This window comes from Perissodus microlepis, chromosome 10 (genome assembly GCF_051167445.1).
Source record: "Perissodus microlepis isolate ML-2025 ecotype Zambia chromosome 10, ASM5116744v1, whole genome shotgun sequence".
Classification (NCBI taxonomy): domain Eukaryota; kingdom Metazoa; phylum Chordata; class Actinopteri; order Cichliformes; family Cichlidae; genus Perissodus; species Perissodus microlepis.
In genome coordinates, this window is record NC_140470.1 from 17800204 (window position 1) to 17820031 (window position 19828).

General features: G+C 38.6%; 1 protein-coding gene across 1 annotated transcript in view; it reads right to left on the reverse strand.

Moving 5' to 3' along the window:
- Positions 1 to 19627, reverse strand: part of rxfp2a (relaxin family peptide receptor 2a) — a 46750-nt gene extending 27123 nt beyond the window's left edge. Inside the window, exons 1-4 of the mRNA XM_084940429.1 lie at positions 19233 to 19627; positions 7053 to 7196; positions 1128 to 1211; positions 506 to 611 (exon numbers count right to left, since the gene is read on the reverse strand). Coding sequence (XP_084796555.1) covers positions 506 to 611; positions 1128 to 1211; positions 7053 to 7196; positions 19233 to 19287 — 389 coding nt within the window. The 5' untranslated portion in view covers positions 19288 to 19627. The remainder of the gene's footprint in view (positions 1 to 505; positions 612 to 1127; positions 1212 to 7052; positions 7197 to 19232) is intronic.
- Positions 19628 to 19828: the final 201 nt, after the last annotated feature.

Consider the following 19828-nt stretch of genomic DNA (forward strand, 5'->3'; position numbering starts at 1 on the left):
TTTTAATATAGATCTAAAATATAAATAAAAATCTTTTCAACTTTTCAATCTCAATTTTTTAAACTTTTATCTTCAGTATTCAAATCAATGGATCAATGAATTATTACAGTAACAAGCAATTGAGCTGATGGAATGAGAAAAGCAAGACTAACGAAATTTTATATTTTTTTTTCTTTTTTTTTCTTTAGAGACATGCAGAGAGGTTTTTCTCCATGTAGTCAGTATCCATGGGCTCTCCAAACCTGTAAACCTTTGTGGCTGTACCATGTATGGTTGTGGGACTGTGACAGACAGAGAAACACCTTTGAGTACTCAAAACTACCTCTTTTGTTGCTCTTGGCGTATAGCTGTCTTCAAGGCCATATTTTGCCACGGTGACACACCCACACAGACATGGGCTGTTGTTACCTGCCAAGCCGTTACAGCTTGTAATAACCTAACCTACAAAATAACAAATCACTTGAAGAGGACTCTGACAGAGTGCTTGGAGTCAAAGGACACTTACAGCCAGGTAACATTTGGCGAGAGCGACGGAACATCCTGCAGGCTGACCTCCACACACTCAACATCTGTCTGTATGCAGTCACAGCTCTCTGGAAACTCCTGCAATACTACACACAGACACACACACATTGTTTTTTATTTAGAGGCTCATTGAAAATTATTTGTCGAATGAAAACATGGCATTTGTTTTTCTCCAGAGCCCAACACAGTTCTCCCTCAGCGTCAACATAACAGTCAATTCTGTGAGTCGTGTGCTGTCGTATCCAGCTGTCAGAATTTGCTAATTGCTGTCCATTAATCTTTGGTGGGGCAACTTTTTCTTTTCTAGGTCACATCATCTGTATTATTTGCTAGCTGATGTCAAAACCTGATCATATTTTCCTTCTTTGATCATTTGTATCATGTCTCTCTGTGGTCTACATGTATTAATGTATCTGTGAAGGTTCTCAGTCATCCAGGTCATCGTAGTCTAAGGAGCTTGGAAAGAAAAGCGTCTGGACTTCTTTAGGTTGCTTGAAGATGTTTCACCTCTCATCCGAGAAGCTTTTTCAGTTCTAGGGTCAAATGGTGGAGAGTCCCATATTTCTACCCCGTGGTGTATTAATGTGCACACACACACTTACAACACTCATTGAGGAAGTACTGGTCCACAGGGTTAGTCTTCTGTAGTGTGCGGGCAAATAAATCTGCCCATCCGATGTTGTCCCCTGCCAAAGCAAAGAACAAAGAGTTAAATTTACTTGACTGGATAGTAATGATAGTTTATCAAGGTTTTCCTGCACTGGCATCACCAGCACATGAGCATTATGGGTACTTTCAGCTGCTCCCTTCTTTTCAAAAGAATCACCACAGTACATGGATCCACATGTTAGATTTGGGGCAGATTTTAATCGGATGCCATTCCCGATGCAACTCTCCCATTTTTCCTGGCTTGGGAACGGCGCTAGGAGTACATTAGCTCGTGACCGCCTGACGCTGGGTTTGTCTACTCCCAGTCCCAAATCAGGAATCTGTTGCATGTTAGGCGTATGTGTTGACCCACCTCACCATGAAGTCACCAGCAGAGTATAAGCATTATACTGTGTCAAATGACCTGACAGATCCTTGGACCATTATAAGCATTTTAAACGCATCCCTGATGCTATACTGGGAGCTGTAAGTGCACACAAATCAGAAACAGCTTTGACAAATCAGTACCGATGAGGACCAGCAATGATGGAACAATATTTTCTGTTTTATGCGACTGAGCTACTTTTTGGAACTATTTTATCCCAGTTTTTTCACAAAATGAACTCTAAAGCCTCATCTACCATAGCTACATCTTTCTAAAGCTACTAACAAAAAACCCTAATCTGTTATCAAGCTTCTCTTTAAGAAACATACAAAATATGCCAATCATTATCACAGTGCTGTGTAAAAATGTTCCAAGGAGACAGATTTTTTGTATTTTTTTTTAATTTTTTAACGGTCCTTCAAAGTTTCTCTTTGGACATTGTCTGCTTTTTCAATTGTTTTCAGTCCACTCCTTGTATATGACCATTTTCAGAGAAATATTTGTTTGTTAAGCCACCTATAAATCATTCAATCATATAAAAAGCACCTGACTCAAGGGATGAACCACTGCTGTGTCTACAGGTAACATACAACTTAGCACAAAAAACTGAATTAGATCTTCAGGTAATTTCTTACTAGAAGCTGGTCACAATGTGCATGAAAGTGATTTGAGCCTAGTGTAAATAACGGGGAACAAAAACACAGAAATCTTATGGGTGCAATCATTACCAGTGATTATCGCATAAAAAGGAAATGAAAAAGAGCTTCATAGTACTTTTGTCAGGGGGCAGAACAATCTGGAACTGGTGCAGATGTCCTTCTGTTGTAGTTGCAGTACTTCTTCAGTACTTACAGAAGCAGAGCGAACAAAAAAAGGGATAAACATTTTTTAACTGGCAGGTAATTTTTTAAAGTTTTCTGAAACTATCTGCAAAACAAACAGAGTGCAGGATAAACTGGTTAGATTTATGATGTCCTTCGACAAAGTACTTACTTTCCTTCTTTGAGTACATTTCAGAGCTGATTGAACTTGTATAAAGTAAAGAAGTAAAAGCACTTCAGTTCACTTCAGTACTTTTTAACTTCTACTTAAATAAAGCATACCTATACTTTTGTGCAAATTACACAAGATCTGGACTGAAAATTAGTGGGAACAGGTCTTATGGAGTGATGAATATGAATTTGATATCTTTAATTGGTCTTGTGTATGGAGGAGGTCAGGAGAGAGGTACAACTCCTGTCAAAATTGATGGAATTCACGTATCATCAGTACCATCAGATTCTGATCCAGCCTGAATACCAACTGGTCTGTGTCAAGTGTCTGATTGGCAGTAGCTTCACTTTTGAGCACGATAATGGTAAAAACGCACCATGGAGCACGATTCCTGAAGAAATTACAATAGAGCTTGTCTAAGAGAGTTCAGGCTGTATTGAAGAACAAAGGTGTTCATACCAAATATTCACTTTCAAGCTTGTTAACATTGTACAGACTCCATTTTTGGCTTATATACTGTACTTTTGCTGTTCCAATTTTCCTAAGAAAATTTTAAAAAAAGAAGATTGATGAAGTGCAGAAAGTGAACTTCTTTACTGCTGTGCTTGTCATCGTTATGGCAGTGTTGCATAGTGTGGTGGTGAGGCAGATGACAAGAATGGAGAAGTAATATAACACAGAGTGGATTTCTGATAACTAGCATGCCCTCGCAGACAGACTGAAACTAATTTGCGCTCCTTCTTGACCTGGGTGATGAGAAAACTATGCTCTGCAGAAATGAAAATGTTTCATAAAAAGGGCTTAAATGATTAACGCTGGGCTTTAAAAAAAAACCAAATACTAACGCATGTTTACCGTGGGACTAATGCTATAACGAGCATCCTAGGGAGTGTTTACGAAATAGTTACAAACACATTGGCATTTTAATTGACAATGACTGATGAATATTTGCATGGCGTAGCGACTCTCGACTGTTAATTAAAAGAAATAGATTATTCTCGGATGTCATGGTAACATTTATAGTATTCTTTTACACAATAGAGGTAATATCCAACAGATGATGAGCCTGGTCTTGAATGGTAATTTGAAACAGATTAGTTCTCTAAAACTGGCAAAACAGGATGTTTCTTTTGGAAAATTGTGCTTGGCTCTTGTGTACTTCAGTCTTTTTCTGATAATTTGGAGATTGTCAGGGTTATTGTCTTTGTGCCCATGCTCAGCCGGTTGATTCGCAGTTGCAGAAAGACTGTCATGAGAAGTTTGATCCAGTGGCTAATACTCCCAGGCCCAAGAGAGGTTGTAGGAAAGCGAGGCTCGATTTGGTCTGGAGTCCCACCAAAGAAAAGAAGGGTTCTTTTGTTTAAGGCGCATGTCACTCCTAATTATTGATGTATAATGAACAGAAGTTCCTTCACTGCTTTATTTATGACACTCAATGGCAGGGGGTAAGTGAAGGTCTGGGGAGGTATATCTCTAGTGAATGAGAACTGAAATGCATGATGCTGGGCTGCGGCAACAGGCCAGAATAAAGGAGGTCAGGACCTGTTGCCATCCTCATGGACTCTGTTTCTGACAGTTTAGTCAGAAATATGCACATGAGTATCCCATCTGAGGTCATTTTGTGTGACTCTGGCATTGGTAGTCCTGGTCCTCCTGCCACAAAGGAGTACACACCAGACCTGTTGCTTGGTCGACGCCCTTCTACAGCTCTTCCTGTGTAACAGCTTTTCTCCTGTTTCAAGTAGTCTTGCTGCAAGACTACCATGCTGTCTGTACCTCAAAATTTTGAATGAATTCTGAAAAACCTTTGTAGGGGTGTAGAGGGGAGTCATGTTAACAATTCATTAAGTTTTGGCTTACATCAACTAAGGCAGACCTTTCCAAAGTGTGGGGCCCGCCCCCTAGGGGGGGGCGCAGAGCCATTGCAGGGGGGGCGCGGTATGAAAAGGGGGGGAAAAAACAAAACGCTTGGACACTGCTAGCACAGGGCGCCCACAGAAACGCAAAGCAGGAGATGAAGCATCGCTGAATATGTTTCCAAACCAACTTCATTCTAAGCCAAAGACTAGAAAATATGGTGAAGCATATCTTCCCTTTGGCTTCACCTGCACAAGTGCCGAGGTAGGTCTCCCCTGCAGAATTGGTTTTCCCTGCGTCGAGAGCAGCGCTGGGACAAACAGTATCCCACAGCTGTTTATGTTTTTGAACGCATTTTGCACAGAGAGGCATTTTTTGAAAAATGTATTGATAGCAATGTTGAATATTATAACACATGAAGAAAAAAAAAAAAAAAACTACATGTAAAATAATTACACCGTGATGCCTCTGCCTTTCTAAATGGAGGGACAGTAACTGCTTGTGTAAATGTAAGCGTGTAAAACCTGAAGATAGTCAGATTAACAGTATTTTGTCTCAATCTGCCATTCTGCAATTCATCTCATGTAAAAAATAACGTGCGCACAGCGTGACGTGAAAAAGGCACATACCTTTTAACGTTGCGTGACCAACTCTGTATTCCTCGTCCACGCGTAAACGCAAAAAAGGAGTTTAAAAAATCTCAGTTTTCGGTGATTCGAAACGCCGTTTACATGTGGACGAAACAGCTGCGTTTTCAAAAATACCCGTGTAGGTGCGGACGCAGCGTAAAAGAGTTAGTAGTTTATTTTCTTACTACCTGTAATTTACTGCACATTACTTGTATTTGACTGAGAGTTAAAAGCCGTCAAAATCTTTAATAAAATGATCAGCATGTCTGCCTAACCAGGTGTAACTATCAAGTTTAACATCCAGGCATCCATGGAAAACAGGATTATGAAGTTTAACAGAGTTAGAAGTTAGTGGGGAGTTAGCTTGCTAGTTTTTATTTAAGATGATATACCATGTTCTGACTGAGAAAAATTAAAACATATAGCTCTGCTTTCACTTCGGATATAAATGAAGAAGGAAAACTAAATAGCAGTGACATTTTTAGGGTTACTGATGGTGGGCTAGCTAGCATATGGTGGTGTGCTACGTGGTCGCTAGTGTTGGGATTAAATAATTTGCAGAGCTTCAATAATGCTATGCTTCTTATTAATAATAACTGTTATAAAGTTATATAGTGTAGTATTAAGTGGACACAGCGCTGAAAAATAAAGTCATGAGACCATGTGTCCTTGGGGAGTAGAAAGCTGTAGCCTCTCGCTCACGCTTCCCTGGGAAAATGTAGATAAGAGGGGACCATCTCTAGTGGAAAGTTACTGAGACACTGTTGTTTAGACTAGAATGAGAGAGCTTCTGTAATAAAACTGTTAGGGGCACAACACCATTTTGAGATCCGCGGCAGCGTGTCATGCAGGACGCGTCTCCCTTCTAGAAGTAATAAAGTGTTAAACGGTCTACTGAGCAGTGTTTTGTCTTCCATTGGATGCCTCTGAGGAATCAAAAGAACTCGGTGAAGTGTTGATATTTAGAATTGGGGGCTCGTCCGGGATTTGAACCCGGGATCTCCCTACACAGCTATGGTTAGGATAATATAAACACATTAGCACAGCGACACTGGAGTATAACTGCTAACTTTTTCCCATAGATTTTATTTCCAATAAAAGTTAACGTGAAAGTTCCCGATAGGTGGAAACAAATGCAATTGCACGTCAGGAAGAAGATGTTGAAAACAGACCAAATTTCAGTCAGGTCAACATCTGAGATACATCGACAGCACAGGGTTAGCCATTAATATACTGCTGCACATTTTAGATTACTTAAAGTGATTCTTTTCTGACCCATTCAAATATTTGGTGTCAGGCAAACCGCGAGCAGCTGTAGTTACATCGTTAGGTTTTAAAAACTGAGCTTTAAAATGTGCTGCAGATGAATAGGGGTAATAAAAACCCAGAGAAGCCCATGGTGATCACTGACTATTTTTAGACAGTTGTTTATATTAAATAGAACAAGATCCAACACAATAAAACACAAAACAGAAGACAAGATCCTTAATGAATGCAGTGTAGTTTCGACCAGAAAGCAGGGATTGTACATGATCACTAAACAACCTGCTAGTCGTTAATGCTACTATTGAATGCTGTTTATATTATTGTTTTCCTTTGTTTTGAAATGTACAAAAAAAAAATAAGTAGGAGTAGGTAATGGACAACAGGCACTGATTTATAAATAACTAAACATGAATACCTTAAGCTTATTGTATAATATTATACTACAGGATATTTCTGACTAGGCTTGTCGTTCTCTTTCTCTTGCTAAAACTTTTAGTGTCACCTTGAAAGAAAGACAGTTATGAAGTGAAATCACAGGTCAAAATGTGAATTGTCGACAAATGTTCATTTCATTAGTTCAGCGTTTCATAAAATGCGAGCTACAAACATCTAAAGTTTATTTAAAAATTCTAACTTATATTAAAAAATAAGAAAATATAATAAAGTCAATATAAACAGCATACTATTCCCTTAAAAGTAAATACTGCCTTTGGTCATTTATAACCACTGTTACACTGGCTAACACTTACCACACTGTCTCTCATCAGCTCCATTGGGACAGTCTTTGTGTCCATTACACTGCAAAACTTGAGGGAGGCACTCACTCGTGTTTCCACATGGGAATTGGCCAAGAGGGCATCTAACCCCTCCTTCCACCCAGCTGGTCTCCAGAGCTGAGAAAGGGAGAGGAAAATATAAGAAGAAGGTGCAAATTTATCCAGATAAGAATTAAAATACACAACAATAATGCAAAAACATATTTAAAAGAAATTAAAATGGGCTGATAATATTACACTGATACCTGTGAGTTAGGAGAGATCAACTCGTGCAGCTCTAGGCAACAAAAACGTCAGGAGCAGACCAAATTTACTCATGAAATTCATAAAGAATTCATCAATCTGAGGGTTCTCTGTGTATTTTTAAAAACACCCCTAATGAATCCATCAAAGGTATCATTAAATCTGTGACTAGACTGCTTTTTTTCTTTTGCATCTGTGTCCCACACATAACGACTTGTAAACCATCGTGTCTGATCAGAGAATTCATTTATTTTAAGGTCTTTCACAGTGAGTCAGACACATGACTCTTTACGTCATGCTTTAGTTAGCATGACGTACTTTAAAACAAACCAGAAAGAAATTCCTCATTATTTTTATTTATTTTTTGCCAGTTGTAAAGAAACATGAATTACTGAATGCAGACCTTTTCCTCACATAAAAACATCACAAAATGTTCCATCTTTTACGTGTTTTTTTCCCCCATCCACTAGTTTTACCAGTAATCAAACCTAAATATACATTGGCTTTTTAGTGCTTTTTTCCATCTTCTGTCTTGAAGTATTTTTTTCAGACGGGGTTATTAGCTGCAGATTTTTGGCTGCACATTCTTGATGCTCTGTTGAGCTGAGATCTGGGGGGCTGTGGAGGTCATTTGGGTACAGTGAACTCATCGCCGTGTTCAAGAAACCCGTTTGAGATAATTTGACATGGTGCGTTATCCTGCTGCCATCAGCTGATGGATACACATGAAGGGACAGCAATAACACTCAGGAGCTGTTGAGTTTAAACAACGTTCAGTTGGCACTGATGGGGCCAAAGCGTGCCAAGAAAATAACCATCAAACCATTATACCATCAGCAGCAGCCTGGAGCATGAATTCTGACCGTACATTTGAATGTTTCAGCAGAAATTGAGACCTATCAGCCTATAATAATAATAATGGATTGGATTTATATAGCGCTTTTCAAGGCACCCAAAGCGCTTTACAATGCCGCTATTCATTCACTCTCACATTCACACACTGGTGGAGGCAAGCTACAGTTGTAGCCACAGCTGCCCTGGGGCAGACTGACAGAAGCGATCGGCCCCTCTGGCCAACACCAGTAAGCGGTAGGGTAAAGTGTCTTGCCCAAGGACACAACGACCAGGACAGAGAGCCCGGGGATCGAACCGGCGACCTTCCGGTTACAGATGCGAGACTCAAAAATCCCAACCCCCTGAGCCACGGGGCGACCAGGGGGTTGAGATTTTTGAGTCTCGGTGAGCCTGTGCAAATTAGAGCCTAATTTTCTGTTCTTAGCTGTGTAGTCCCTGTTTTCTTTTTTCAAAAACCACTCTGTATTACATTTGCTTTCCTATCAGCTCACAGCAGTCTAGCCATTCTCCTCTGACCTCTGACATTTACAAGACCCTAGAGCACTGCCGCTCACAGGATTTTTTTTATTCCTCTTTTTTGGAACATCCTCTGTAAACCCTAGAGATGGTTGTGTGGGAAAATTCTCAGACCAACACGAACAACTGTGCCACATTCAAAGTCCCTCAAATCACCTTTATTCCCACATTCTGCTGCTCAGTTTGAGCTTCAGCAGTTTGTATTGTTTTTTTTTTCATACCAAAGAGGTATACTGGAAACCAAGAGTGACAAACCCACAGGCTTTCTTAGCGTTAGCTGGTTCAGCAAACACAGAAATCTCTCTGGGCTATCCCAGTGACAGATATCAGCTTTTTCTGCATTTGTCACTTTGTCTCTTCTTCTACACAAAATAGATCAAGTGTTACCTGCTTTGATTAAGAGGAACAGGGATGGGGAAAATAAAGCAAAACAGCACTGCTGGGGCTTAATTTACCATTTATCATTACTTATCATCTGTTATTACCATTGTTTAATCATGGCAGCTGCTCACTAGAGCCTCATTCTGTTTGCTTGATCATGATACTGAAGAAAAATATTAAGGTCGGAAACTCACACTGTTAAAACGCTTAGCCAATATTAACAGCAGGGCAGAAATGAATCAATCTGCAGAAACATGTAAAATAGTTTTTATCTAATGAACCTGATGTTTTGTGGGCTTAAAACAATTACTGGGATTATTCAAACAGGCCAAAGTCTCATCTTGTTCATGCTGATGATAAACAGGAATCAGAGTGCAGAGATAAACCGTTAAAGTCCCAAAACCCAGAGTGTTCTTGTCTCCTAATGTAATTTCCTAACGTAACATTATTACCTCATAAAACATGTGCAGCATTTCAACCTTAAAATACATGATTTTATTGGCTTTTTTGGATGTAAAACACAGTCCTGAGAAACACATTTGGCTCCTTAAGCTTTTCAATGCTCCGGTATGTACACACGTTATACTAAATGCTAAAGGAATATCAGTGATAGCTGTTTAGCAGAACTCTGTGTAAAAACAGACACGTGAATATTTCAAAATCCTTTTATTGTTAATCAAAGCAGTTCTCAAAGTTTCAGCAAGAAAACAGGCACATTTGTGACCCATCTTTCTTTCCTCAGAAACTCCCTATCAATTATCTAAAAACTTTTATTGTTCTTGTCATATTCACTTCTCTACAGATGAACACAGTGGGAGTAAATAATAACCATCTACACTGTCATGGCACAGTGATCACAGATGTGAAGAGATCCGTGCCATGCATGAAAATGAACACGCTGAGTCATCGAGAGAGGGAAGCAATGAGTTAATCGGTCAAAGTGTTTCTGTCATCTGAAACATGAAAGGCAACCAAATAAAAGAAAACAAAAAGCAAACAACTGTATCATTTGCTGCTGTTTGAAGTGGACATGTGATTATGTCTGAGATAACTTGATATTCGTTCTGAATACAGATCACAAACGATGGGGTTCTGCACTAATCCATTTGTAATCTTACGAGCAAAGATGGGTAACGCGTTACTGTAATCCGATTGCTTTTTTCAAGTAACGAGTAAAGTAAGGGATTACTATTGCAAAAAAGGTAATACGATTACTGTTACTTTCCCGTAAGCACGCTGCGTTACTGCGTTACTAAAACCATGATTTTTTGGTGAGAGCGTCTCAAGACAATGACGTAAGCGAGTGCGACGTTCGTGACAACAGCTCAAGAATGGATAATATATCAGTGCGGGAGACAGTATGAGCGTGCAGCGTTTAAAGCGTGGAAGTACTGACCTTACTTTGAGTTTGATTCCATAAAAAGTGACAAAAACATTAGCGTCTGTTGTGCGTGGGAAGAAAACTTCTTTTTACAGCGAAAAAACCCCCTAAACTTCCAAGCAAGCACCGAGTGCGCTACCACGTAATGGGAAAGAAACTCGCGGATTCTTCCACTGACAGCTGCGGCACACCTGCACCAGGGTAAACCTCCGCCTACCCAACTCCTGCTTTACAGGTGAAAATAGAGCAACAGGACTGCTAGTCTTTGATTTTATTTATTTTCGGCTGTGTTTTACTTGCATCTATTTGAAAGATATTTTAAAAAATATTTTATTTTATGTGCTGGAATGTGCAGAAAATAGGTTTAAATGTTAAACAAATTTCTTCCAGTCAGAGAATGTTGCATATAATTTAATTTTTGCTTGATGCATAAAGTTAAAAGATTAAAACTAATAAAACAAGTTTTAAAAAGAGACTTTTCCATTTGATTACATTTTGTATGATGGATTATGCAGAAAAAGTAGAATTGGGCTGAAAGATCTATTGCTTTATCACATATTCAGGTTTAAATCATGTTTTTAAAAAGTAGCTAAGTAACTAAGTAATTAATTACTTTTGGAAATAAGCAATCAGTAAAGTAACGGGATTACTTTTTTAGGGAAGTAATCAGTGTTAGTTACTGATTACTTTTTTCAAGTAAGTTGACCAACACTGCTTACGAGTTATGAAATTATTCTTGAAAACTGACAAGATATTTTTATTAAATTTTTTTTTGCTGATCCCTTATTTCTCCAGGGGTCTCCACAGCACATGTATCTGCATGTTTGAATTGGCACTGAGTTTACACCGGATGCCCCTCCTGAAGCAACTCTCCCATTTTTCTAGGCTTGAGCCCAGCACTAGGAGTTCTCTAAGTCATGACCCCTGAGGCTGGGTTTGTCTCTGCTCACAGTCTCAAACTGTGGATGTTTTGTATGTATAGTAAATCTGTTAACCAGCTACAGATTAACACTCACAGTGTGTCATGGCTCTGGAGCCAGCGTTTATGTGTTTGGGCTCTTGATTTTGGGTTATTTAATATTCTGAGGCTTTGCTTCTTACTATAGTTGTAATTCCTCTGTTTAATATTTGTGTTCTCGGGCCTTCTTATGTTTTTTTGTAGTCTTTGTGTATCCGTTATCATGCCTCCCCTGTGTTCCACGTACCATGTTTAGTCAGTGGTGAATCCATGTTTATTTTCCCTTTTGTGAAGTTTGTGTGCCTCAGTTTCAGTTTCTGTCTGTTGTCCTATGTTCACCGTGTTCTGTTTTGTGACAATAAGTGTATTTAGTTTAGCTGTGTGCCCATGTGTCTCTTCTTCCCTTAATCACCTGCCTCTACATTTATTTTCTGAGTCTCTCTTTGTCCCTTGACAGAGCATTAGTCGCCATCCCCTCCTAGTGTTTCTAGTTTTCCAGAGTTTGTTGCCTTTTATTAGAGATGGCACAATACCACTTTTTTACGTCCGATACCGATATCATAAATTTGGATATCTGCTAATACAGATATGAATCTGATATAGTGTATTTTATAATCAATACAACTGTTTTTTTTAAATATCTTGCTGCATTTTGTATAAGTTCATACTCAAGTTTTAAAAAACAAAACATTAAAGCTATTCTGTTATACCTGTATGCAAAAAATACACTGCACCCAAAATATTTCATAGTTCAGCAATACTGATCAATCTAATAAACCTACACCATCCTCCCTATTCTGGTATTTTAAAGAGTACTTAGCAGAAATATGTGTTTGTAAAGCATTCCCACATTAAGCTTAACAACCGATATATAGAGCGACTGCCTCTTCTCTCCCTGTTGCTACTTGAAATCATGAAACTGATCAGCTGATCGGCTTTTCTGTTGCGAGTCCGTCTCTCTTGTTTGTTCATCGCCCACTTTGCGCCAGAAAGAGGAAACCAGTGGATAAACAACAGCAGCACGTTTAAGCTTGATAAGCTGTTGTTAGAATTTATTTAATATTACTTTCTACACCAGGATCCTTTTCTACGTAGCTGACGGCTGGTAACTGTGCAGGGGCGGGTCTAGTGAAGTTTTGCCGGGGGGGCCGATAGGGCATTAACAGGGGAAAGGGGGGCACAAGGACATAGTTTTCTTTCTTATTCTCATTTAAAATGTCTAGCTTTTAATAAATAATTATCTGAATCTTACAACCAAAGTTTTAATCTGATCTGTAAAATGTAAAGAAGTCCATTACTGTATATAGTAACTGTTAAGTCTATAGGTAGTAGGATATGTACTCTTTTTTTCCTTTGGGAAGGCACCATCTGTGCAGTCTGCAATTCTGTTGAAGAAAGATGTTGAATCTATTTAATTATTGTAGAAAATGTATTGATTTCTGTGCATTTGTTTTACACTTGCATTAAATTAAAGTTGATTACAATGAGGCAGAGGGTGGTGGGTAGTTCCCTAAGTTTTTTTTGCTGGAAGTTGATTTGTTAGGTTGTTTAATATTTTCCCCAAGTACTCTTTAAAATACCAGAATAGGGAGGATGGTGTAGGTTTATTAGATTGATCAGTATTGCTGAACTTTGGGTGCAGTGTATTTTTTTGCATACAGGTATAACAGAATAGCTTTAGTGTTTTGTTTTTTAAAACTTGAGTATGAACTTATACAAAATGCAGCAAGATATTTAAAAAAAAAAAGCTGTATTGATTATAAAATACAAATGCTCAACCAGACCGCCGACATGTCTCGCACGCCACAGCTGCTCTATCATGTGACGCATAGCGCTCCGACGTGCAAGTTTTGTGAGATATTTTTGTGATATTTAATGGATCGGATTACATTTTTTATTTCTCTCCGATCCAATAATTTAGGTCAGTATCGGACTGATACGTAATATCAGGTTGGTCCATCCCTACCTTTTATATTTTGTTGTATTTTTGTATTTACTTGTGAGTCTGCATTTTGGGTCCATACTCGTCTCTTCACATCATGACACAGTGAGGTAAAAATGCTGACATTCACTTTGAATGTCCTCGCTCTCATCAGAATACAGATGTAAACAACAAGTCAAGGTTTTACTTCAAACCCACTGTGCCAGAGAACAGGGCCAGTGCACACGTGGTATATTAATCATTTATTATATGTGTAATGATTAGCTAGATCCACCAGCTTTTATTGTTGTTTTTTTGCACATTAAGCATAAAAAACAAAACACATTCAATGGAAGGCATAAATCCTAAGTGAATGTGACTGACCAGGAAATAAAGAAAAGACTTCACAGTTTTTAAAGCCCTCTGCCGATCAGATCCACAATATGTTATGGATATTTTAATTCCCTAATTTCCTTTCAGTTCATTGAGGTCATCCTCCCAAAAACTTCTCTCAGTGGTCTCCTCTCTCCTAAAAAACGTGCCGAGCTTTCTCTGTTGTTGCTTCTGGGCTCTGGAATAATCTGTCTTCCCACATAAGAACCGGTCCAGTGATTCGCAATTTTAAATCAAACGCAAAGACAAGTCAAGCCTGAGATGCTTCATGGTTTTGTCAAACCATGTTTCTATTACATTAGATTTTATTTGTGCATTTAATTTTCTAATTGATTTTCTATTTAAGCCTTTTTATAAATTTAACCCAGGGTGTTTATACAATTTTATTTTGTTATATCATTTAAATGGTTACTGTCATTTTTTTTTTTTTTTTAATCTTTGTTTATGTGATCTTGTTGCTATGTACACTTACAGTGTAAGTAAAGTTACCTGACTTAATGAGTGAGCTCTCCAAATAGGGAATTTTCCTTAGGGCTCATAGTGTTGGTATGTTAAACCGAATCCCCGTTTTCTTTGTGTCATGTCAGAAAATGTGGGCCCTAATCCACAGAGTTTTAATAATAGTGATTAACAGCACTGTAAAAATTTGCGATAGAAAACATGCAATTTAAACAATGCAACAATTTACTTTCAGCATAAATATTAAGAAAAACAATGCACTTAAAGTTCTTTGCATGCTTTGTGTAATATGTAGAACAGGGATGCTGAACTCATCTTAAATTGAGGGCCACATACAGCTCACATTGATCCAATTTTCCAAATGGGCCAGATTTGAGTCTTTGAGGGTCAATTCAGGCCCCTGAACCTTATGATTGACACCACTCATGTAGAAACAGCAAAAATTCCCTGACCACTTTTATGTGGTTTTTCAGGTTCCTGGCAGTTGCTGTGAAATCAATTTCTAAAGCCCCAGTCATAGAGACCCGTCAGTAACTCCTTAGTAACCACTGGTTGCTAAGGAAAATAGATAATTCTCTATTCAGAATAAAAAATAATAGAAAAAAGAAAAAAATAGTCTAATATACAATAAATAAACGATATAGTTAAAATATCAAAGTTTCAGGCTTTTTAAGATTTACTACTGCTTGCTGGTGTTTAGTCAGTGGGTGTTTGGAGGCAAATTGCCATCTTCAGTGCAAACTACAGGCAGCCCTAGCAATCTGACACCAACCAAAGCAGTCTCAGGGAAGTTTGTAGCGCAGAACCCTCTTTGACGCCAGTCGAGGAATACTCACTTTTCCCTAGTGACCGAAGGTCCTGCAGGCTGCCAGGACTGTGAGACTGAAGCTAAAAGCAGCAACTAATAAAAGAGAAAGTGAAATGTGGCTGTGACATCTTCTTTTCGTGAATGCCTGTTTCAGTACTTCGAAACCAGAGGTGTCAGTCATTTTATATCACGTGCCACATACAGCCTGCTTTAAACATAAGTGGGCAAACTGGTGAAACTCTACTTCCTGTGTAAAGAAGTCACATATTTAACAGTTTTTCTACATGTTAAAGAAAAAGCTGCTGTTACAAAAAAACAAATCTGTCAGCGTGACTCTTTGGACTTAAACTGTAAGAAATAAATGTGCAAAATTACAGAATAAGTTCTGGCAGCTGATTGCTCAGACTGTCCAGTTTTCTATTTTTATTTTTGTTTATTTTTTTAACAGTAGTCATAAAACAGGCTTGGAGAAGTTTGAAACCTTTTGTCCTCCACAATGGAAAATAGCTGAAAATAAAAGCAGGTATCACTGTAGCCAGCTCCTAATTCTATCAATTCTGCACTCACCTTTGCATTGAAATGCAGCCAGACACTGCTCAGTTTGCATTTTGCTTCACTTTTTCCCGACACGCTTGCATTTGAATCCGGTGTTGTGCCGAAAATTGACTGTCCGCCAAAAATCGATTGTCCATATTTAAAAAGCTATAAATCACTCGTTGGACCATAATATGTGAAATTATGGTCCCTCGTGAACAGTATAATTCATATAATTCATCTTGAGCTACAAACAACATTCCTGTCAGAATGTAGTTTTTGGCACTTTTCATATATCCTTTATTTATCCAGTTAAAGGGTCTGGCCAAGTGGGCGGCAGAAATTGCAACAATATAGCAATAGTTCTACAAAGATATTTTAATTGGTTATAATGTAGGTAAAATGATGAGGTCCTTAAGATACTTGCAAACATTATATTTCATATATAACCCCTTTGTCCTGTCCACTAGTCTATTTACCAATACGAGTAAGGACATTACAGATAAAAAAAGGTTTTGGCAGTTCTGCCATCTCTCTGTGTACTTGACCTGCACCACTACACTTGCTGTCTTGGAACGTCTGCCCCGTTCCTTCCTTCACACAATGGCCGATTGACTGGCTGAATGGTGTGCCAGTCCCATCCCTGCCTGCAAGGATTTTCAGCAGGGCTTAAAGTTAGTCTCCCACTCCGTAAAGGGGCCAATAATAACTAACACATAAAATTATCTCGTGGGGTGGATATAATTGTATCGGACACTGCATCCTGCCCACGGGCTGTACGTTTGACACCCCTGGTATAAACTGTTGCTGCTGTTATGTCTATGACTGTGAAAGAAAACTCTCTCATGGGCACAAAATATGGCTCAAAGTTCAGAACAACCCCGTGAACCGTCTCAATCTCACCTGAAGTCCTTAAAGGGGAAAACATACAACCTGAAAACACAATTGTATTTCACTTCATTTCAGCACATTTTAAAAAATAAACTACAACACCTCTTTGCATTTGTCCCTTCTCTTTCTTATTTTTTTCATATTTCTCCCAATTACATGTTTCAAATTATCAAAAATGTTAATATTAGACAAACTAATCCATGTAGGTATAAAGTGCAGGTTTTATTAAATTATTATTTCATTTAATAAGGGAAATTAATTGATTCAAGCTTAACTGACCCTGTGTGAAAAAGAAATTTCTCCCTTAAGCTGGAGAACTGGTTGTGCCATTCTTGGCAGCAAGAACTGCAAATGGGCACGTGGATAACTGGCAATGAGTCTTTCACGTCACTGTAGAGGAATTTTGGGCCACTCCTTTTGGGGAATTGTTTTAATTTGGACACAGTAGTTGGTTTTTGAACATAAACGACCTGTTTAAGGTCATGCCAAAGGATCTCATTTGATTTAAGTCCAGACTTTGATTAGCCCACTACAAATCCTTCATTTTATCCTTTTTGTTTTTGTGTTTTTGTTTCTTTTGGGGGCATTCAGAAGTGAATTGGCAGTTTAGGCTCATTCACCGGCTGTAAAACCCAAGTGCTCTTGAGCTTCTGGACACTCTTGTTCAGAGTTTTCTGCTGGAGAGACGAATTCGTGGTTCCATCAATTACAACAAGTCGTCCAGCAGCAAAGCAACCCCAGACCATCACACTACCACCACCATGTTTGATTGTTGGTATCATATTCTTTTTATGTAATGCCTTGTAATGACTTTTTCACACATGGTCAGGTCAACTTTTTTCCCTTAATAAATAAAATCAGCATTTGAACACTGCATTTCGTATTTGTACTGCATGTTTTTGTCCAATATTAAAATTTGTTTGATAATCTGAAAAACCTAAGTGCAAAAGATGAAATCAGGATGATGGAAATGTTATTTTCACAGCACGATTCTTTTAAGTTTGTGATCTCATTCTTTGATTTTAAAGCCAAAACTTACTCGTGCAAAATTTGTGTAGTTTAGTATAATCCCGCACTGCATGCATCATGTTTTAATTCATGTTCAAATTGTTGGTGACTGAGTTGTTTGTTGGATGAATTACAGGCCACTTCCATCAAAGGATCAACACTCTGTTCTGTTTTTGTGTATGATGAACATAGACAGAGAGATACAGCCTGCTTTACTTGAAATATGACCACATTTGAGAGAACCGTCTGTCAAATTTTCCACCTCCACTCAGGCAGTCATGGAAGAAGACAGTATACCGGTGTCTCGAGAGTCTTCCAGTAACCATAAAGACAGACTTAATTTCACACCTTTGTCTGAGGCAGAGGGGACATTCACAGATAAAGAGAGCAGTGGAGAAAGAACACAAAGTGACATCATGTCTGCCTCTGTGCTGTCTGTTCACCTCGAGTGTTTCTATTCAGTCACCAACGGGTCAAATATCAAGTGATCAACGCCAATACATACTCAAATGATGATTTTTATGCATATCTGTAAATATATTAAAGATATATTCAATTTGCAGATTTTTTCTCCAAATTTTAAAAATAAGCATGATTTTGGGATAAGCTGAGGAGCCTCTGATTCACATCACTGTAACTTCAAAACCTAAATTAGCCCAAAACACTGAATTGTAAAAACTGTAATGGGTTTCACTACTGGCTGAATTATTGCTCTTGCTTCACTGTATTTTCTGCAGTTGAACCTCCCTGGCTGCACAACTGAAAACATCTGTAGTGCAGGTGAGCTGAACACAGAAAATATGCCTGACCAGAAAGAGGGAAGGACTGGCGCAACCATGACTCATACAGATTAAATCAGTAAACTCAAGAGCGTCCTGGACACTGAATTAAAATGTAAAAAATGGGGTCCGTTCTGTAAATATGTATTAAATAAACTCTTGTAAGTGAAATACTGAGATGCAGCTGATACTTTCCTGAAGTGTGAATGTTGTGTGGTCTCTTGTTTGCCGCCTACTGACTCACACATGCCTCCGTCATGATGTTAGCACTGCTCATTATTAATGTCCCCCTTTTGTTTTAAAAAACAAAGCCTACAGTATTAAACACATATAATTTATTGATCTTCATATTAGTAAGTGGTGATTTTCTTAACAGTTAATTAGGCGCTTAGGCTTGCACTTGTTATCTAAAAGTATATAGATAACATCATACAGTCAAACTTTTCTAATGCTGTGGGAGATGAGATGAGTCTCAGGGTGGCAAGTTGTGGAGGAAATGTTCATTCATGTTGCAGTGAATGAAAAAAAAATCAGAAAAACGTAAAATAATATCATTCATACTTTAATTCGTCATAATGGTTGATACAGTTTCGTCCCGTCGAGCAATTTAGCGCTTACACAAGTTCTCGGTAATGCAAATTCAAGCCTATCACAGCGTCCGTATCGCATCCTGAATCTTAGGGTCTGTGTTTGTTTTGTTTCTCTCAGATCATTCTGCTCACACTGAAATGAGCACTCGCAGTCTGTTTGAGACTTTTCCACCCTCTGCGGCAGGAATAACACCTCAGTCCGTCTCAGATCACTGCAGGACAGACGAGACTCTTTGAAAGGGGAGCGCATGGTTTCAATCCTGCAGTTAACAGTGTAAATAATGCTACGCAGATTTTTTTCCCCTTCGTGTTTCTCGATATTCGTGTCCATCAAACATGCTGGCGCATGAACAAAAAAAAGTTTGAATCTGTTTAGAGTACGAAGAATAATTGAAATAATAAAATAATAATAATGAATGCATTAAAGGGTCTTTACCTTTCAAATGAATGTGGGTCAAGTGGATGAGCAACATGACGGCAGGTACATTCATCCTGAGGCTGTGAGGCTGTCCTGCTCCCGCTGCGCTCCGGCGGCGATGTTCAGACCAAATAAAATAACCTGCAGGTCGCCAAATAAAATAGGCCTACAGGAGTGAAGTCCGAGTCCGACCAGTGTCTCAGAGCATGTCCGACATGTGGAATTTAGAAAAAAAAAACAAACCCCTCAAAATGTAGGATTACTATCGAGTTAAGCATGTACCGTGCAAAGTTAAACCCAGATGGTGCTTAAATACATCCCGATACCACTGTGGACTTCCAGGAGCTCAGTGGATCTCTCTCTCTCCCTCTCTCTCTCTCCCTCTCAGTGGGTTGGCTTCATTGGAATGTAGGTTAAGAGCCTCCCCAGAAAATAACATATTCATCCACCTCTTGCCACCTTTGCCTTGTTTACGGCTGCAAATTAACCCCACCCCATCATGCAGCTTTCCCCCACTATACCTCGATACCTGTTCAAAATGCCTCTCGTGTTAAATATATAAAATTTATAAAATATATAAAAACGTATATAAAATGTATTACAGAACTGAATTT